Here is a 23,053-nt window from a genome sequence, read left to right on the forward strand (position 1 = left end):
ATTAAAGTGAAATATTTGTTCGCATATCGATAAAGTTCCGTTCAAATGACTCTTTGGATAAAAAATTTTTTTTTTTTAATTACATAAAGAAAAAACAAGTTATTGGCAATATTTTAGATTATAAAACAGTAACAACCTGCTTGTAAAAAGAACTGGTGCTCGTTAAATAATATTTTTGATAAAAATAAAATGTTAATTTGTATTAGTAAAAATCATTTTGATGATTTTACGAGCATGTATTAATTATAGACAATATATCTTAATGTAAAATAGTATTTAAATTAATATAAATCACCAATAAAAAAAAAAGCAATTGTAATTGCTCGAATGATAAGTTGTGACAATTAATGTTTAAAGAAAAATGTGAAATACATGAGAAATTCTCTCTTGTTACCAATTTTACAGTTCATTTAATAAAGCTTCGCGAGAGCTAGATTGCTTTACACTCGAGACGAAGATAGAGCCAAACTGGCGCAATCGAAAAGCGTGGATGTGAGTCAAAGATCTTGTCGAAATGCAAACGTTTCGAGTGGATTCGCTTTCAACAAGTGGTTCGGGCCATTAGTCACACTGAAAGCTCGCGGAATATGGATAGCTCGCATTCTCCGCCGAGAAGCGTACGCCTCGTTAAATCGAGTTACTATCGTTGTTTCTCACGATCGGGGAAACAATTCACAAATTTTAATTCGGACAGTTTATGCAGCACTTCTTGGAAGGATATAACCATCTGCCCATTCTATTACAAATTTCGAGTTTAATTCTCCTTCGCGCAAGTGCTTGATAAAAAAAATCATCAGCTCCTATGAATGTTAAAGCTTCAGAAGTCGAATATCTTGACAATCAAGACACTAGATTTATATAAAGGGAAGATCTAGTTAGAATTAATAAATACAAAAAATTTTATTTATCTGATGTCTGTTTGCTTGGTATTTAATTTGCCAACGTTACTCAAATATTAAGCGTAAATAATCCAAAAGTATTACTGCTCTAATATTGAACGACTGAAACAACTGAAACAACTGTTTGTCTTTTTAGTTTCTCTTCCATGATTAAAGAAATATGGTATTCCAACGAGCATTACAGTAATTTCAAAATATATTGCAGGATTCCTTTGAAAAATACGTGTTTCCGGCAAAGGCAAGAACAATTCGGAAAAAAAAGATATATAGGATAGGGAAATGTTATACTATCTGCTTGTATCGCTGATTATAAAACGGTAAACGGTTACTTGAAACTATTTTATAATCGGGAAAGCGATTCGGGCTCTCTAAAAAGAAAAGGGCAGGCTTTGATGAAATACAGTAGATCGACCGCACGTGCATCAACTTGTTCTCGAGTTTAATTATTTTCGCGCGCACGCGAGTAGCACAACTTCCTGTACGTTTACGGGTGCGCGATGTCAATAGCGGGCGCCGTCAACCTTCGTGGTTGAAAGCCATTAATTTTAAAGCCACGTCGGAATGCTTATCGGACGAGCAAGCCACCGCGGGAGGGAGAGTTGGACAAGTATGAAACGGACACACCGGTAGCGGCATTCATGTTCGCAATGCGAACGAACGGTTCGGTTTAGAAGCAGTTACACAATCGTCGGAAAACGCAGTAGCGATTCCGAAGTAGCGTTAATAATAGTCGCGGAGCTGTACTACTCAATCTTTTCACACGCGTCGTCTGGTTAACTGAAATTATTATTGCGGTACGCTTGTATCAAGCACATTTTAGGCAATCGAATTTTACGCAAAGCGCATTTTAGGAAATCGTTTTAAAAATTTAGCATTTATTTTTCTTTTTTTTCGAGAGCAATAGTTAGCAGTATTTTCACTTTCCCACATTGAGTCTCTCTAAAGACAAAAGGGGTGCGTTGACACGTCTCACTTGACGCGTTGAACATTACACCCCCTCAATCTAAAATTACTGCGAAATAAAGTATAATAAAACGACGTTTATCCATCAAGTCCGATGAAAGCGCCACAGTCGCGAGCAATTTTCTAAATTGAAATCTGGGAAAATACGCCCGACAGGCTTCCTCTGCATATCCTAGTGCATATCCCATGTGCATCGGTTACGACCCGTCGCATCTCGGTTCGTGGTCAACGATGCGTGATCACATCGTGAGTACTGCGCGTCGAATTTTTCTCCGCAATCCCATCGAAATCAGAAGAAATTCGCGCGCGATGCCAATTTCGTTGCATTCGGGATTTAATCCCAAAGGTGCTGCCTTAGAAGATGACTTCTGTCCCAGATATGTGAGAAAAATATCCCGGATAATTCTTTAGTATTTACCGAATAAACGTCACAAAAGCGTTTAATAAACTCGATTATTCAGTTGCAAACAGTTGCGAAAAAAGAGCAAATGAATAGACAGGAATGAGACAGCAGATTGCAAATAACACATGGGACGTTTTTATAAAAACTGACTGAAAAATATGAATTTTTTAAAGAATTAATTTTGCAATTAACCGCAACTTTGCTAATTTTGAAAAAATATTTTGACTTGTTAGCTGATGCAAATTTATGAATATTAATTCGTGTCTATACCGACGGTTATATTTTCTTAAATACAGAATTATTAAATTCCAATTTCCTTGATCAATTCATTTGGCTAATTAATAAAATTGGATTTATAAATATTTACACGGTAATTCGGTATTCTCAAATTTTTAAATTTAAACATTTATTTTGTTCATTTTTTTAAACATCTTAAAACTCACCTTTGGACGCAGAATATTCCTTCCAAAAACTGATTCTGTAAGCAAAGAAAAATAAATTGTTAAAAAATATTAGAATGTTTTTAGAAGTTATATTATTCAAATATACTTATATATATATTACAAATATACAAATATAATTATATATATATATATATATATATATATATATATATAATTCTATATATTATTTAAATTGTCCGTTTGAACGTAAACTTTTCGTCTAATATTTTAATCAATAGATTATAAAAGAAGTAGATTATAAAAGAAATGCGATAGCATTAAAGTTAAGAATAACGAAAAAGAGAAAGATGTTGTATGAGGTCCAGATTACACAATAGGATTATGTCTGGATTACATATTTTGTTCGGGCCAGACCGATCGTAAAAATGCCAGAAGGAAACATTCTTCTAAGCCCCCGAAGGGGCTCAGTCCGTGGATCAAGTGGAGAAAAAAAAACCGTTCTGCGATTTGCTGGTAAAACAATGTTCTGCTTTATATCTCCGCGAACGGACAGGGGCGATCGCGCAGGCAGGTTGATTTTAGTGAGTGGGTTCTTCGAGAACGCCTTGAACAAATCGAGCGTGAGAGAGAGAGAGAGAGAGAGAGAGAGAGAGAGAGAGAGAGAAACGTTCGCTTCTTCAGACGAATTACACGGAAACAAGGTTGAACGCGCTGTCGTTGTCAAGTGCGATTGTCATGAAACGAATTGTTCCTATGGGAATCTTTTCTTATCGGTTCTATTCTTATATCTGAAAATTTGTTACTTTTTATTGATCTATAAGATAACTGTAGAATATTTCATGCTCCACGAATTGCATTTTTTAAATTTGAGCTACTTTTTTACATAATTATTTGTGTGCGTGTGGTTGGATATTACCATTTTCAACTTTCTAATACGAGGTATAAAATAACTTCGTAATAAAGCGTTTAAACAAAATTTTAATTAAGCGTTTGATTAAAATTTATTTTACATTATTAATCGGAATTGTCAGGTCTATCAAAATCTCTGAAAATTTATTCTCAAAAAGCCTTTTATTAGCGGTTTATAACGCTCTCATAATTCTACATTTTCTATCATGTATCTTTTTTGGAATAAATTCTACGGTAGAAAATTATTTTATGAAAAACTTTGTTTTTCCATATACCGCTTGTAAACGCTTGTTTAAGTGGGAGGTGTGTGTACGAGAGAATCGGTAAATCGATAAGTTACGTAAGAAAAACTCATCAAGTATATGACGTAAACTGTAATTATGAGCAATCATAGCGACGTTAATAAAAAGCGTCTTGCACGAGTAATCTGAAATTTCACGACAGTCTTACGCGAAGAGAGAAATTCATTTTGAATCGCTCGCCGGGCGAGGTCTTATAATTGCGTCTCGACAATTCAATCTAAATTAGCAGACGTCATAAACATTCCGGGAATCGTTACTGACAGCTTACATTTTGCCGCGAGAAATGAGATAAAAACTTTTTCACCGATAAAAAAATCAGTTCACAATCTAATAATAATGTAATTGCCATGATATTCTCCTTAGAATAAATTATGCCATATTAAAATGAGGCGCGAGATATTTCTCCTTATAAATCGCATAAATATATTATATATTCTGCGAAACGACAGCATAAGCGTCTGCTTTTAGTCAGAAGACTCTGGTATGAGAGAGCCCTTTATCTCTTGATGGATAAATCCGCAGACTCAACCGCACCAGTATGTGATTATTAAATCTATATTTATTTTCGCGGCCATATGTGGAAACATCATATTTTGTTGAAATTGCATTTTTGCGCAAAAATTAATTAAAAAAAAAAAAATAACGCCGTTTACACAACACATTTTTATAAACGAAATATTATATTAAATATACATTTTTCATTTATTCAGTTTAAAATTATATTTTTTAACACGGTAAATAGAAATAATTATATACATTGCAGTTTCTGCTCCCCGCTGTATATACGCATGCAATTCTCGTCGTATACCCACTCTTGAATGTCATCGATTAATCAGCGATAACGTTCAATTAACGCCACACCCTCGTTTCCTCGCCACGGTTTTCTCACATCGATTAGTATAGCTAGGCCCTGCCTATCAAGTTAGCAGAGCGTTAACCTTGCATCTCGCTTAAATTACGCTTTTATTGACACGTTCTCGCTGTTAACGCGGAAAACATGATGTGACACTTGCTTGATCGCCTATTACCAACGAGCGGAGAAGCGGGCACTTCTACTGAGTGTACGCGTGTAAATATAAACTCTGGTATTTAATGGTATCTAATGCGACGTGTGCAGAGATGGTCTTATCTTAAATTGTTGCACGTGCCCGTTACGTATACCGTCAGTCTGGTAACGTCTCAAGGTATAACATTGTTGGATTTTCCCGCGATTTAAACAATTAATAGGATTATCTTTGTGTAATCTCCTCCCTCTTTTTCCGCTCGTCCGTGTCGTCGGTCTTTATTAGACAAATAAGAGTTAGCAAATTTACAATAGTCTTCGCAGTTTACACACTAACGGTATAGCCGTGCGGGAATATGGATCTCACATTTTCGAGAGTATCATTTCAATTAACCAATAGCGAGAACTTCATTACATCGTTTGTTATATAGACGGATTCTATTATGCTTTCATGCTTGACACGAATGTGGAAACAGTGGATGTAAATCAATAAGCTTCGTTTACACACCCGATCACCAGTGCTATTCTCTATCACATGCGCGAGCGTGGCGCGTCCCTTTGATTAAAAAAAAACAAAAACAAAAAAAATCCCAACAATTAACCGATAAACAATAAACGACGTAACTTGATTCGAACACCCGCGTCGGCGGCGTTTTTTCCATCTCACAGAGGAGAGGGTTAAAAGGCCCTATTGATTTTCTCTCGTGGTCGCTGTTGCCAAGTTCGTATACTGGTAAGTTCGCATCGCGTCGCGCGCGAGTTTTCCGTCATTGTGTATTTCACGGCTGACCGACATGTATCAGCGTAGAAGCGAGATAGAGAGAAAGAGGGTCGGAAAAAGGAGAGAAAGAGGATGGCCGGGTAAGCTCTCGCGATGGCTATCGAAGGATGAGGGATCGAGGATCGCGCGACATGACGAGGGGATATGGATATACTTGTATAAACAGGCGGTAGGTGTGGCACTCAACGTACGGATTTCTCGGCCGTGTAATTATGTTTCCGATGACGCGAGGCACGCGTGCTCCGTTACAGCACGTATAACTGGTAATACATAAATTTAATGGATCACTGATTGCGCCCCAATATGTACGCCATCGGGCTTATCCATAGTTTCGCGAGGCGTGCGTGTGCTTACGGTGTCCGGTCTCCAAGATCTCCTTCGATCAATGTCTCATTCGATTGAGATTCTACTTGATCACCGAGGTGCTGGCTTGCTTGTGCTGTTCGTTTGCTCAGTATGTAATTCGAGGCGGACCAATCCTGCTGATTGCGCTGATGAACATTCGAGCCGTCGGCCGACCGATTGAATTCCGCGATTCTCCGATTTCAAAATGCGTATAGGAAAATGCGACTGTTTGAAAGTCATAATCGAGAATCTTATATTGTGGGAGAATTTTAAAAGTCAAACAGTGGAGGTACATTCGGACTGTAGATCGAAATATGTTGGCAGAAAATTCTACTTTGTAATAAAATTAAGCTATTGAAATCAATTCATTTTTCCTGCATAAAAATTTTCAAGCGGATTAACAAACGCGCAAATAGAGAGTGAAAGTTTATTTTTTCTTAAATTTTCAGGTACATATAATTTAACAAAACTTTGATTTATTTGAATTAGTTACAAAGATATTTAATAAAAATAGAATGTGTAAGAAACTGTATAGGAATATGATATTCAAAATTTTATTCTAAGTATATTGGTCTTTAAAATTAATTAAAGAATTGTACGCACTTGGAAAAGAGTAAAGGAAATTTAAGATTTTCTCTAAATAATTCACTCGTTTGATGCAAATAAAATGAGTGACTAGTGTACAAAAAAGAAAATAAAAAAATATTTTATTTGAACAGCAATTTCTAAGAATAAATATTCAGCATAGATTCCAAGTTGGTGATATAGTCTCTGGAAACTTTGGAAACGTAAAGCAGGAATTCATGTAAAGTCTTTTTTCTCGCGAAGAAAAAGCGGATCGATACGTCAATCTCACATCATGTTTTCTTTTTTTCGCCGCGAAAAGGAACTTCCTTCACGTATACGCAAAGAATGTTATCGTATCACGAAAGGTTATCGATGCAAGCCTCTCAAGAGAGAGCGTAACGTCGACCTATCGAAATTTCAATATATTCGCCCATTCAGTATAGAAACTTCGTAATTACAAGCCGATCGCAAGTTTCTGTGTGAGAGCAAATTGAAGAGATTTCCAGGAAATGCATAGCAGCGCTCTGATCAACGTATACACACAAAAATCTTTAATTTAATTAACGATCAATAGCACGTAACAGTAATCCTTATCTCGATACCTAAAACGAATGTTATTTTTCGAATAAAGATTTATTTAGGGTGTCCCAATTTGAGATTAACAGGAGAATCTATTTAAGGTACATTGCATTATAAATTATCTTCGATAATAGTAATTACTTGAGTCCGGAAACATGATACAAGAAGATTAAATTTATCGCAATGGAACTATACTTATAATGAAAATAATGAAACTTATTGTTGCTTATTTCGTCTCGTAGAGGAAGACGTCTTTTAATCGATTGAGAGACAGTAGGTGCCGGTGCTGCGAGAAAAATTGAAATTTAATTATTAAGACGTGTTAGATTAAAAGAGGGAGAAATAGAGACAGAGATTATCCTCACGTTTTCGTGTCTACATGCGGCCCGAAGTAAATGCGTTCATTGTCTTTGCAGTAGCCGTAAATTGGTAACACGGTACAATCCACGCATTTGACGGCCAAATACTTCGTTTCGTTCCTCACGATATCGGCGTACCATTGGCCCGCTTTAATGTGGCTGCACGCTGGACGCAGAAGAATGCACATGCGGAGAGTCGCGCGATAAGCATTAGCAAGTACCGTCCCACTTTACATTTCTATAGTTCATATTCGCGTACATAAGCACTAGATATGCCCATTTGAATTTCGATCTGACGACGTAACGTTCTACACGATCTTTTAATTACAATACGTATTCACACGAAAATTCGATTGATACGCTTTTAGCGTATAAAAAAATATTAAGGCACTGTTAGAACGTTTACGTTATTAAAACGCTTTACATTTGCATTATTGAAACATTTTACAAATGATCATATCTAGAGGCTAGGTGTAACGTGTACCATTACATTGAAACCAGAAAAATATTGAAGAACGGATGAAAAATTCGAATAAGTATTTCAAGATGTTGGCAAATTGAATTACCATGCACATTTCTTTGTGACGAACAGCAGCCAGGCTGCGGTGCCGCTCCAGTATTGGCGTAAACATTGAGACTGCCTACATTTATCGGGGTGGCGTATCCACCGCGATCCGTGTAAAGAGCGTCCGTGAAATGTGCGACTTTCGGATTAATTAGACAACCTTTGTACAGGTCAGAATAAAATGGACCTTCCCCGGGATCTAAGCCTGCATTCAATGACAAGTGTAATACATTGTATAGTCTAACTTCCATTATAAATTCTTACCAATAATTAATAAATTGACTTTTCCGATAATAGGGCCTTGATAAAACTTTTAATACATATTTACTTATCAATAATAAATATATACGTGACGTGACAATGACACATTTTTTTTATCTTTATTGAAAAACTAACACTATAGCTTTGGTTCCTACTTAAATATTATTTCGAATTAAAAGCTTCAGAGACTTGACGATTATTTTGAAGAAGATTATTTTCTTTACGAAGATTATTTCAGAGCAAAAATAATTACATAAACGATAAAATCATAATCATAAAAAAATTATGTGTCGCCGCATAGGAATGTTTTTTTAGTTCTTCTGTAAAATTAGTTAAAATTTGTCACGAAGAAATCTACCGATAACATTTTCAAATAGATTTCACAGAAAGTACAACAATTTCTAAAATCGATAAAATCGTAAACTAAAAATAGAGAGTTAATATAAATAAAATAAAGATTGAGGCGCAAGTGATTTTCTTATAACGTACCTGTGATGTGTAAAAAGGTAAAATTGCTATATGTTCCGACGCAACCTGCAATGTGAGCACCCATGGAATGTCCAACCAGATGCCATTTTGCCATTTCGTATCCTTTATTATTTAAAGAATTGAAAGTAGACGCGACTATCCGTCCGATTTTAGGTGTTCGATTACCAACTAACATTAAGTCGCCTTTTCCTAGTAGGGACCAGTCAAGTAATGCAATAACAGAGATATTTCGCCAACAATAAGCTAAAAAATTAAGATATCGTATCAATTATTTGCTATATTAGCACATTAATATTAATTTAGCTGTTTTTCTATCATTTCAAATGTTTGTTTCACATATACGTATGATATGCGGCTTTGAGCAAACACGGGAGTATCTTTAATAAATTACGATAAAATGATATACTTCAACAGGGATAATCGCAGATCTTTACAGCCTTTTGGGTTTAGCAAACTCACGGATCTGAGCTCAATACACTGTGGACACTCATATACATTTGCACATCATATACAACCGTCTACATACATTTTTGCAAATGACAATGCAATAAATATTTGAGAGAAAATAAAAACATCTGATTTGAGAGAAAATTAGATGAAAAATAAGATGAAGATATACATGTTTAATATTAGAAGGGAAGAAATAGGATTAAGTTCTATTCAAAGTGTTTTTGAATAAGAAATTGAACTGTAAATGATGTAGACAATAAAAGATTAAATATTTTGCTATCTAAGCCACAAGAAGCAAAGAATCATATTTATATAGTTGTCATTTACGCAAAAAGAAGAAAATTATTTTGCTGTTCATCTCGTGATATCGCGATACGTCGATGTTCGATGAATCAGCGTAAATTTGCGGTGTAATCTTGATACGAATAAGAATAAGATTAAGTAATTAAGTCTTTAAGTTTGTGTTGGACGTAGAGTAGGATAACGAAGGCTAATTTTTTATTTATATTGTTCAATTGAATAAATAAAATTGACACTAAATAAGGCTAATAAATGTAAGAGCTAGAAGAATTTATTATTATTGATACCTGATATAATGTCTGACGTGGGTATAACATTAATATTATTTCTGTATCCATGAAAGAAAACGGTAGTTTCATTCTTATCTTTTTTCACTTGATTATATGCACTTTGTATGCAATCCGTATCTTCTATCATGCACTGAATTGATGGCTCATTCGTGGCATCGCTAAAATATCATGCGAATTATGAAATATTTAATTCTTTTAGAATTGAAGCATAAAGAAATAAACAGTAAATTTTGGATATAAATAATTTAGCTCATTTCTCATGAATTATATCGGTTTCTTAACATTTCAAAAACATTTGCATGCACATATTTCTTATTAAAATGCTCATTTTATTAAATAGATATTAAAGCTCTTTAAAATCTAAGCTTACATCTTCTAATAATTAAAATAATTCTTAATAAAATAAAATCAAAAATATAAATAAATACCAGTCAGGAAAAGTTAGAAAAATCTTTCTTGGATCGAATTCTTCATCTGAAAAATTATTAAATTTAGTTTATCGTTTTATTTTATATCTTCAACATTTAAATTTTCAAATATTTTTCATTATATAACATAGCTGATAATAAACTTTTTCGGTAATTAGTGCCAAAAATGTAATATCTTAACAAGTGTGCAACGTTTTTACAAAGTTTTTTACAAAGTAATTTAATTTGAAAAATGTTAATCAAAAGCGCGCGCGCGCACGTACCACCCACACACACGTAACAACACTGTTCGTAATACCGAAGTCGATCGCGTTTAATTGGAATGTTACACGGCAATGCTATGTTGCGACAATATGTTTCAAATAGTTAGAAATGATTACGATATCAAATAGTATTGTCAAATAACATCAATCTTTTACTGTTACCCCTGTTACTTATCGCTGGTGCCGCAAAGCAAGTGAGGCAAACCAAAAGACAGATATACACAGATGTACTTCGGGTCATTTTGCGATTCGTTCAGTAGCGGTCGATAAACCGAATAGTTATAACACACGAATAAACTTTCGAATCATTACATTCAGCCTTATATCCACGCGACTGCGATACGAAATGAGTTCGATTATACAAGAACTGGAGTAAGAGTCCTTATTTTTCTTTCTTACCCCGCGCGCTCTTGAAAGATAAGAGGTAATGTAAACATATATTTGAGAAACGTGTGTATATGTATCGTGTTGCTTGTGCAATGGGATTGTACAATAATTTCAGCGCTCATGTCGATAATCCATTTCTAAACAACAATAAAGTATAATTAAGTCTCAAGGCTTCGTTACGGTAAAAATTTTTGTCGAGTTATATGTCGGATAATGATGGAGTAAAAATGATTTATATGTGAAGAGAGACAGAGAAAGCGAAGGCAAATATATACATATGTAATGATTACGAGCTACCTTCATAGTCATTAACTTGTCCTAATTCGCGAGTCATTCCCGAATGCAGAATATCTCAATCAAGATAAAAATATGAGTTTCTCAGTTTGATAGTCTTGACTGCTCAAGGACTTTTGAATCTGAGATAGAAATGTCGCAAGCGGCAATAAAAGTTATAAGGATTCAGTAAAATTCTTATAAAATAATTTTAGCTTAATATTTGACATAGATATAGAATATCTATGTATAATATATTAAGCTGCTCTTTCTCCTATTTCATTTGCAATTTATTTAATAATTCTTATTTAAAATTCATCCTATTCTCTTTCCATAAACCATGTTAGGAACAGTTTACAGACGGATTTCCCATGCTCGAGATAAAATACAATGATTCATATTAATCACATATAGATATCGATGCACTGATAACGATTATTTTGACGGCTTTATGTACTCTGATAAAAATGGTGTTATTGGTTATTTTCAGATATACTCTGTTCAACGAGAGATCTACCCTTAAGGTGCCTGCTATTCGCATAAGGACGGCATAGGGAGACAAAGAGAGACAGAGATATATACAGTAAGTAAATACGACACGTATTAGCAAACTGCATATAGCAATACAATACTGGGGAGTTTTTGTGAGAGATCTGCACAAAACGGACGAGTTTTCGGGTCTGTGTTTTCTTTTGCACAAAACTCACAGTATCTTTTATTACATGTAGTTTTGTGTCATTTTTGCAGTACATTAAAATGGCAATAGGAATGAGAGTCAAAATTGTCTTCATATGTTGATCTACTTCTGTTTGTAAAAATATTACGTAATAAAACGTGTACAGCTTTTACATTAACAAAATTTTCCGATATAACATGAATATTTTGGAATTATCGCACAAGTGCTATTTTTTTTTGTGTATTATATTTTTAAAAACGTGACTTTCTCCAAGAATTTTACGCGCCGGCTGATAACCAGATAAGACGATTTATGCTACTTTAAGTGATCGACTTTTTAATACGATCTATCATATTAACGCCTCGAGAATGTCTCATAAAAGTGCACCCTGCCGTAAAACTCTCTCTAAGACTTACAATTAGCTAATGCGTTTTCAGACTTTCCGGAGAAGATTCCGTTCTCCGGAGACGCGGGAAAAGCCGTCCATTACGGTTGCGAATTTAATTCTAACCAGTTACGGTTTGTTAGCAAAAATACGCTAAGAATATAAGTCGACAATATTGGTTAAAGTAATTCCATTTACGACTACTTTAGATTATCAGTGAACTCAATTGCGCTCGTAAAATAAGAGTACTTATAAACACAAATGTGATAGGGAGGATATAGACTCTTGCTTCCTCAGGACGAATTTCAAATAGCGCGAACGTAGTTCTCGTTTTATATACGTTTCAAATGATATTAGACGGTGCAGTTGTTTGATAAAATATTGACGGAAATTTCTGTATACACACGTACATATAGGAAACGTCAATAGGGGAAAAAAGCAAACTGGGCGCGATGAAAATTACACGGTCGGTGAGTTTCAAAATAAAGCGAGAAAAGAGGAATGAAAAATTTTTATTTGAAAAAGGAAGGATTATCATGAAACGAATGTAATTTCGCGGAAATACATTTCGGGGATAATCTCGTGCATCAATCGTGAGAAAGTCACTTGGGTAATCATTACAAGGACGACGAAAATACTTAATGGAGAAAAAGATGAAGTGACAGAATCGCGAAATCGCGCGTGAATATGGTGATCCGTTCGTCAAAAGTGTGCCGAGAATGGCAAATGCCTGGGGGAATTTTTTTTTTTATATTCCGTCGCATTCTCTTCTGTCTTCCGTGCAGAATTTTAAAGCTCTTCTATACGTCATAAAAAAACGTATGTGCTTTGGCTATCAATCACGGGCGGAACGCGCGTAGAGGCGCGGGTAAGAAAGTCGCGTGATTGTTAACAGTAGTGTGTAAATCTTTTAAATGCGTTTGTTCTCTCCGATAAGATCGTCGCGACGCGACGAACAAATTTCATTTGCCACACGGGATCTTCTCTAATCTTCGTCTTTCGACGCCCGACCGACGATAATCCACCAGAAGTTTATCGCGACCGGCCTTTGCAAAAAGTCGAACGCTTGCTTCCTTTCTTAAAGGCTAGATATTGCGCATAGTTGCTGACTAAGGATACTTATCCGTTTCCTTTTCTGTTCCCTCTAGGAAATTACAGGACTTTTCTTTTGTCGCGTTTGCGTGTGGAATGAAACGGTAAATGTTCCTCCTTTCTTTCACGTTATCTTCGCTTATCCAACTTTGTCCAAAAAAAGAATGCAAGTGAGCTATCTTTAAAATTTTTCTCATAAAATAGATCTATATTATTAGTATGAAATTTAAATAAAATTCATATAAATTCAAATAAATTCATGTAAAAATTCAAATTTCTTCTTTCTATCACTCTTTCTCTCTCTTTTTCTCTCTGTTTCTCTCTTTGTTTATGGTACAAATTTCTAATTAATTATATGTACTTTGAATTAATAATTTATTATTTATTTTAGATTTAAAAATATATATATATATTTTATAAAATAAATGTTTGCAAAGAAATATGATATTATGTATGAATCGAAATGATTTAGCGAAATTTACGAAAAGAATCAATTAGTTATCTGAAACTCCATCGAAACGATTAAAAAGTAACTGCAAGACACAATACGGTGTATTGATTTCGCTCCATAAATGTATAGCGCTTTAATACGAGGGTTCACTCGAGTTGCCAGATGTTCTCCGATTCAGCCGCCAGCTTCTTTCTCTCATCCTCGGAGTATTTTTGCCGACCGCATTATCGATATTTGCATTTTTATCGAAAGAAAACCTCAGCGGCCATCAAGGCATTCGAGAAAATCGATAGCAGCTATTAATCACTTGTACTTCGCGAATTCTTTTTGCGCGAAATACGATTTAATAAGCGTGCAACAGCTTTAAAGTAGTCAGCTGTTGCTCTTTCGCTTTTCTCTTTCGCTTCCTCTTTTTGTCGCTCTCTTTTACCTTTTAATAAGATATAAGTTATAGTATATATATATATTTTAATTTATAGCATATGATCTCTAAAATCATATTTTATTATTTAGAAGTTATGAGAAAAAAAGTCACGGAAATGTCATTCTTTTAAAATAAATATGTGTTGATAAAACATGAAGTGAAGCTTGTTTTCACGCATCTATAATATCGTCGATATAGTGATTTCTTTACTTTTTCTGTATTTCTATTTTTTTATACGTTCCCGACATTTTTCTAAACGTTTCTGCCAAACTGCAGAAATTTTTATACAGAAATCATCAAAGAAATAACGGAGGATACCGTTTTCCTTGAAACTCAGAACCGCGTAATCAGCTCCTCATGTTCGCGCGCGAGTTTTCCTCTCGAGAATTCCTAGTTTCGCAGAGTTTCTCCTTCGACCGCGCTGTCTTTTGAAATTAAGAGCGGACGGATTTACAAAAGAGCGCTGTGCGGTACAAAGTTTATGGGTTTATCGGACAACGTACGCGTCGTCCTTTGTTACAGCTTTTACCGTAAGATTTCCAGCTTCGTTTATTTTTTTTTTGCACAGGCAACAGACACGTGCAGAATTCTTTTGACGTTCTCATTATCTGGTTACAAGCATAACCTCGAAAAAATTGTCTACGGATTGGCCATTAAATCGATATAACCTTCTCGCGGCTACCTAAGCCCGTTACGATTTCGTCAAGGAAACGTAATGCGACAATCTTCTATCACTCAACGCTATTAAAATAAACGTACTCAAGTCATTGCTGACGTTTCTTGTTCAAACGACGATATCATTGTTCAAATGATATCGTCGGGTTCATAAAAATCTGTCAATAACACGAGATTAAGTTCGTAAATCATCGGATGACATTATATTATAAGATAAAGTTGCTGCATGTGTAGGTACTGGATATAAATGAATATGGGAAAGTAAAAATATAAATGTAAAATTATAAACGTATATAAAAGTAAAATATAAACTCATATAAAAAAATATCATATAAAAATCATTTCAGCATTCAATACATGTCGAAATCGATCGCTGATATTTCAAGCCGATGCGACAAAAAAAATGTTTAATATATTGATATTTTATTCTCTAAGCGAAAATTTATATCGCGAAATGCGTAAAAAAATGCATGAAAAAAATGCAAAAAAAAAAATTAATACTAACGAGATATATATAAATTTTGCCTACATTTTGCGGTATATTAATTGCTGCGAAATATTGAACTTTTCGTCGTCGTTTTCTAATTACATCGTAATGATCGTATAATTTTATGTGGAGGTACTTAGTTGTATGAAGTTGGTCCCCCTTCCACTACTGAAAATCCACTAACAACCATTACCATTACTTGATTTGAACGACTCGGTGGTCGTTTGGTAGTATTTGGTAGTCCATTCCCGATGAACGGTAGTCAAAGTTGTAAATAAAAATATGAAAAAAAGATATACACGCGTGAAGTTAGCCTCTCCTTTCGCAAAATATGGCTTTTCAGACTGTAAGTAATCATAACTTTAAGCATTCATTTGATGGTTGTTTATTAACGTTTGGTAGTCCATTCTCGATGAATGGTAGTCAAAGTTGTAAGTTCACGCGCGTATGTCTTTTTTCATATTATTATTTATAATTTTGACTACCAATCATCGAGAATGGACCACCAAAAATTATCAAATGACCGCCAATCGAGTAGTAATCGGTCGTTAATGGATTTTCAGTAAAGGAACCAATTTCACGCTGCAGCTGAGGTACTTACTACAATTAATCCATGTAGATGATTTTTTTCAAATGGGAATAAATCGAAATTCAATTGAAGAATATTTTCCTATTGCGCGTTGCCAAATTCGATAGAGACGTAGATATCGCGGGAGGGGGGATTCACGCGCGAATTCGTTACTAACTCAAAATGGGCAACGCGGCAGAGCTACACATGGCTCGACGCGCCTTTAATTAAAAGCGTTTGAACGTGGTTGGCGTTTTTACGAAAGTCACGAAGGAACGCTCGCGTCGACGAAGCCTTTCACTCGACTTAGCGAAGTGAATAAAAAACTTTTTTATTGACGCGTTTCCCACGCCAGCGACGCAGCACGGTGCCTAATCGGACAAGACCTCGATTTGGATACATGTATATTTGAGATTATGTATGTATGTCGAGTAATTAATGATGAAGAAGCACTAATGATGAGAAAAGACTCCAACGATAATACATGAAGAACCGGTGCACGCAGTTCATGAAAATATGATCAAATTTAGTAGTTTTTCGGGAAACGTTACATATAGAGTTAAATATTCGTTGAAAACATTTTTTTTATTATTTTTATCACGAATAAACGCCTACGTTTGTGAAAATGTCATCGCTTAGCGAAAAAAAATTGAAAAATTATAACAAAAATTGATCGTGAAAGTAGATTAAAAAAAACCGTAAAGATTTTGCTTTTTAAAAAACCTTTCAGGCATTATTGTGTGGTGGCGGCAGCGGTGGTGGGTTTCTATCTGCAGAAAAATAGTTTGTTCACTCACAGGAGAGTCGGTTTTTTTTTGGCAGCCCGGCCTTTTTTCTCCTTTAGTCATTCCCCCTAGCAGCTGTTGAATAATTTTCGCATTTTGAGCCGCCGCACGTGCTCGCGATCTATCTCGAAACAATTTCAAAGATCCAACACCTCGCTACCCAGAACGATATGAAAGGGCTAGCTTTATATTTCGCGACGTAAGCACGCAATAAATTCTTTAAATGAAGGTATGAATTGGGTGGAGATAAATGGATTCCTAGAAAAATGTTGGAAGCGCGTTACTTTTTTTTTCTACAAAGAAACTGAAAGCAATACCTCGCAATAGTCGCAGTACTTTGTGAAGAGGCACGATTTAACATTCAACACAGATATACGACTTTTTTTAAATATTTTACTATATATATATTCTCTCTGTATTACGTTAAAATTTTAAACTTTTAATGATTGTACGTTAATTAGACAATAGTTTATTATAGTTAATAACGTTTCTAGACTTTTATATCTATTAATTAAATGCATATTGCATACTAATTATGCACTTTATAATTATATTGCCAATTTTATTTAACAGCATATTCAAAATTTGGCGAGTCGATAAATGTCTACGGAACATTGACTGCTACTCCTTCAGAGATTTCGATAGATTCGACGATACAGTAGAAGCGCGGCTTTGAAGTTGAGGATAAATAAAGGATAGATAAATAAAGGAATTTATTTTGCGGCGTGTTTCTCTTTTATGAGAACTTTCGCGTGATTTTTGATTAGTCGCCGTCAGTCTAAAAAATTCTGCATACACGACCGCGACCGCACACCGTACGTGTGTATGTGGGTGTATGTGTGTCCTCAGAGAATTGCTGGAATTTCAATATACCTCAACATTCGAATAACTCGCTCGAATAATTCGACCGTTTTTATATTCGGATCATATTTGAGTGGGCCCACCCCCCTCCTCCCTCCGCATAATCACATTCGGCCGCGAATAAAAACCGCGTAACGATGCTTTTTTACCTCTGATATTCGCGTTTCCGGCGGCGTGTGCAACATTAATTAGTAAATCGTGCAACTGCGCGAGCGCAAGCTATTGTGAGTATTAATTACATTACTTTTAATCGCGCAATATCGTGAAAACATTATAATGCAGTTATTATATCTCTTTACAGCGTTTATAGCATTGAATAAGTGATACAGCAAACAGTATGAATAAATAACGTTGAATCTTCCACTGCTCTTCATGATTTCTCTCTCTCTCTCTCTCTCTCTCTCTCTCTCTCTCGTCTGCGTTTACGTAAATTCTTGGTGGTTATTCAGGATAATACATATATTTCTGCTTTTTATTATTATATGAGAAATGTAATATATTCTCTCTTGCAAAAAACAGCGTCGTAAAGAGAAAGTTTTTCAGAGGTAGTGCAAGATGACGTCACGAGCGAAAAATGCGACACGTGCATGTGCTTTTCTTGGTTGGCACATTTTATAACATTTCTCTCTAAAATGTTGAATTTATCTCGAAATTAAATGACATCCTAACTTTTTAGCACTCTCCCTTCGTTGGTCTTCGTTGAATGACGTTCATCTCTTTGAACGATTCTTGATGCGCGCACATACGTCAACAACTGTTTGTCGAGTGTGTTTATGACACGTGTTTGCTAATAATTTATTAAAAACATAGTTTATCTCCCAAAGTTTCCTTCAATTTTGCAGATTGATGGAAATTCGATGATACATTATTCGTGTTTGGGATAGGTATTTCATAACTGCTAATAACTGATGCGAAATGAAACATATACGTATACCTATATAACTCAATTCGAGATCCCTGAAATAAAATTCCACCCCGAATCTTTTCGAAGGTGAATGAAAAATATTGTAGTTTGTTTAAATGTGCCAGAGCTCCATAACCAAAATAAATGCAATGGATGCGCAATAAAGTCGTTCATGTAATATGCTAAAATTGCATGCAAAACAAATATGGTCGTTCCATTTAGTACCGTCTTTGTTAATTGATAAATTTGAATTGGAAAACAGGGATGCTTGGGTACACGGGTTTTTCGTCGGCAATTGAAATTTTTATTCGACTAACACATTCATTATTTTAGCTTCACGCAATATCATATATTTATGAAGCTTTACGTTACAAACAGTACTAAACAAATTTCAGAGAACAGAAACGAGTTTTGTTAATTATAAATAGAAAATACGTGCAAATTTCTTAATGTTCAAAGTTTGTCACTATTTCGCCAAATAGAAAGAGGTATCTCGTGATTCGCGACATTTATACATTGTATTATGTTTACAGCTAAGTAAATCCTTTAAATTTTTATTTCTGATAAAAAGAACGATAAAATGTAGAACCGCAGACTAAGATGAAAGAGGACCTTGACCTTTAAAAATGATTGTTCTGTAAAATTGGCTGTTCGTTTGTCACGACGCGCTCGTTTGTCGCGAAGGGAAAAAGAAGTTCGTTTCCTCGTAATGAGCGGTGACAGCTTGTCGAATTCTTTTTACTGGCCTACTTTTTTTAAACACTACTGCTACATGCTAAAGCCGATGTAAAAAAACTATAGAAATGATATCGGACCCTTGGAAAAATATACCAAATTGGTATACGCTCGTAATTTTATTCAAGTCATTAAAAATAATTTCTAATTATCTGAAAGCACTCTGAAGGGTCACAGCGCGCAATAATTTCGAGAAAAATCATTTTCAGGGAGTAAGCTCGTTAAAATTGCACGTACGGAACAGCTAGTTATATTTTTTGCAATTAATTTTTTTTTTGCACATTGTTACACCTAATAATTTGAAAGGTGAAATAAGAACTTTAAAAATGAGAATGTGGATCGTGGCGGATAGTATTAAAAATACACGACAGGGTATCGAACGTGTTTAGAGAATTTCTCTCTAAGTAAGATATCTGTAATCAGCCTTACAAAGGTAACAGCTTCATACCCGGCAGACTCCATTTCATTACCAGACAAAACCTTCCTTCAGAATTCCGCGAAGTTAACTGTCTATAGATCTATAGGTCAAAATGTCTATAACTTTTCCTACTACTGTTGTAAGAGAAAACTATTATTACAACTATCCTGTTCGCATAATAAACCGTGAAATGTACAATCCTTTATTATTATAGATATTAATTTAACTTTATCTTTAACTAAGTTTCTTGGCTCTTCTTTAAATCTTTTATTTATAATATTCAACAGGAATTATTTTACATATAAAATTAATTCAAAGATATTGTTTTTAAAACTATTCCTCTTCAGTAAGAATTTATTTAAAATAAATTCATATATTATAGAAATAAATCAAATAAACTTAAATAAAATTATTTAATAAAATCATTCAATGAACATAATACAAAAATACATAAATTCAATTGTTCCAAACATCCATCGTTAACGAGAATCGTAAACTTTTACCGGAAAATTTCTCGGTAAGCCATCAATTATTAAGCCAACTTCTTGATATTCAAGGTCAAACAGCTTAGCGATTAAACCTTTAATTAGAATTAAGCTCATTCAGCATTAAATGATAAGGTTCTTTGTCATTTAATTACTTAGCAGAAGTTTAATTCACGAAGTTGACTTCGTTTTCTATCTCGTTCATAACTCGCAAAGATCATTAGTATTTTGACAATTTAATAGGGAAAAATCGACCCTGAAGTATTTAAAGCGTCTGCCAATAAGATTATAATCTTGGAGAGAAAATGATATAAATATAGATAATATAATAAGTTTAATTAATTAATTCTCTCTCCTTCTCCCCCTTACTTTTTACTTTTCTGAACGCTTTGCGCCTTTATCTTCGAGTAGAAATATTCGCTTATCCTTGATCGAGTCAGAGTAACGTAATCAATCGTGGAGTCCTCCTTCATCGTCTTTTATTGACATTTTACCATTGGTATTTAGATCGCTAATAACTCGCCAAGGAGTGGCGACAGCTGATACGCCATCGGCTGTTGGCTGTTTCCCTTGAGAAAAGGTGAAGTATAGAGGAGCGCAACGGGGCGCACTACAAGATGCGCCGCAATAAACCCGAGGGGTGAGATCGCTCTTGGAAGTCGATTACTCGCTTCCTGCCTCGGAGAGAAGAAAGTAGACGGCGGTCGCGAGGTTCACCTTAATCCGATTAAATACGTCATTCTCTGGCCAAGCTCCTCTATACTAGGCTACCGTACTTCGGGAGGGGGGAGGGTGTGGGACGCGACGCCGCCGATCGATCTCGGATCGACGCGTTCCACTTTGTGACGGCTGAATTACGTCTCTTTCTATACGACGATCGAACCGTCGACGGCAATAATCGTCCCCTTCGCGATACACAACACAATGTCGATGACCGGGATAAAAAAAAAATAATATCGCGCTCTCCGCGAGAGAATGGGCGATCATCGTGTTACGCGACGCGTCGATAAATTGGCAGATAAAAAGATAGGGGTCAAGAGACGTTTAATAGAATGTCGCCCCCGCGATCGGAATAAAGGTCAAAATCGTACATTTCGCAATCGGCTGAAATGTGATCGCGACCAAATAAATTTATCGCGACTGGATTTGACCGATGAACTTTTTAAAGTGTATCGTGAAGAACATCAACGTCCATCTCGAAATATCAGTACAAATTTCTAGAAAAATAATCATTTCATAATCGTTTTTTCTAAAAGAGAATCATATGTACATGTCATATAAAAATATATGAAGTATATATCAAAAATATATTTTTAATACACTCTTCCAAACAGAATATTTTAAGTGATGAAAAATTTTAAGCTATATATATATATAATTACGCTATATATAAGTGTGTGCCACAAAAATATGTGGAGAAAATGTTAAAAATGTATGTTACAATATAATATATTCTAATATATTCTTTCAAACGTGAAATATTTTAAAAAATTAAAATTTTTTCTTTACAAATTTAATATTTAATATAAGACATATTATTAAATATTAGGCGAGAGAAGTTAATGAAAACATTTTACTATAAAGACTCACAATTTCTTGTAACGATATTCTCGACATTTCGCTTACGATTTCGCTGAGGATAAGCTTACGTGATTATTTGAGTTGTAAATTATTTAATATGACATTTATACGCGTGAGGTAAGAGATGAGAAACATTTTGGGAAAAGTCTATTAAATCACGAGGAACCATTACCGACCGTTACGATTTACACTCGGAGGTATACAGCATCCACACAATATCCACACAATGCGCTTCCCCTGCACAGATTTCGCCACACATAATTCCATTCGCACGCCCGTCAAATCGCGGAGATTGCATTAGCGCAGAGATTGCATTAGCTCAAGATTGCACTTCGTGCGGTAGGTATGTTAAAAATATTATCGCCCTTTTACGCAAACTCCCGCCGCATTAATTCCCGTATGTTCGCACTACGGAGATCAGATGGAAATTTATTCTACTGTTCTAACACGCTAGAAAATTATGTATAAGAGAGTAGTATCTTGGAAAGAATTTTATCTGGCACTCTTTGTTTCTCTCTCGGACTTTGTACGATGCGAGTGCGCATTTAAAGAAGCATACAATTATATTCATTATATTTATATAAAAGCTTTCGGAACTGTGCGACATTTTCTTGGGTCAAGCTGGAGAGTTGCTTTTTCTTCTATTAAATTTTAATCAAGTCCATTTTTTCGTCTTTTTTGGTGATTTTTTAAATTTCCAACAACCTTGCCTAAAAAAATTTCAAATTAAAATGCTTTAAAATGGCGTTGATTGGAAATTATATGAAACCTAAAATTATTATTTATTTGCATAAAATTTAATTAGTAAAATTAATTAATAAAATTTGTGACGAATTTTGTTTCTTTATTTGCAATTCAGAGTTATAATTTAGAGCTGTAATTTAAACGACGCTAATAGCGTCTAGGTATTCTTCTTATAATTTTTAATATAGGAAACGCAGAAATATAGCTTATTGAATATGCTCTATAATTCTATTTAATTAAAAATAGCGCATTCCTAGCGCGGCCTCGTCGCTGACATTTTAAACCGCTCTTCGTTCATCAACCTTCACTTTTCTTCCGAGAATATGCCGGTTGAAAGCGGAAGTTAAATTAAGAAGAGCTTCCTGTTCGCGTTTCCAAGAAATGGAGCGGTCGATTACGATCTTGCGACACGAACATTCGCGATTAGCTAAGACAAGCACCGGCAAACAATATTACGATTCGCTAGCAACCGACAATCCGCTTTCCCCGATTTTCTTCTTGCCTCACGGGACGATTAGAAATATCGATTATTAGCGTACGCTGAAATTAATACTATCTTCAA

At 34.8% G+C, this 23,053-nt stretch overlaps 2 protein-coding genes across 3 annotated transcripts in view; both read right to left on the minus strand.

Annotated features, from left to right (window-relative positions):
- LOC105449221 (GTP-binding protein Di-Ras2) overlaps window positions 1-23,053 on the minus strand; it is a 72,993-nt gene that overhangs the window by 48,465 nt on the left and 1,475 nt on the right. For both annotated transcript variants that reach the window (XM_011688241.1, XM_011688240.1), the window contains exon 2: window positions 2,709-2,743. The gene's annotated coding sequence lies outside the window, so the exon portion shown is untranslated. The remainder of the gene's footprint in view (window positions 1-2,708; window positions 2,744-23,053) is intronic.
- On the minus strand, window positions 7,191-10,924 carry LOC105449220 (pancreatic triacylglycerol lipase-like). Its single transcript, XM_011688239.1, has 7 exons — window positions 10,723-10,924; window positions 10,298-10,343; window positions 9,867-10,027; window positions 8,830-9,072; window positions 8,081-8,284; window positions 7,521-7,680; window positions 7,191-7,441 (listed from the first exon to the last, which is right to left on the minus strand). The coding sequence occupies exons 1-7, from the start codon at window positions 10,799-10,801 to the stop codon at window positions 7,411-7,413; spliced, it is 924 nt and encodes a 307-aa protein (XP_011686541.1). The 5' UTR covers window positions 10,802-10,924; the 3' UTR covers window positions 7,191-7,410.

Source organism: Wasmannia auropunctata, unplaced genomic scaffold, assembly GCF_000956235.1.
Source record: "Wasmannia auropunctata unplaced genomic scaffold, wasmannia.A_1.0 LD336076.1, whole genome shotgun sequence".
Lineage (NCBI taxonomy): Eukaryota > Metazoa > Arthropoda > Insecta > Hymenoptera > Formicidae > Wasmannia > Wasmannia auropunctata.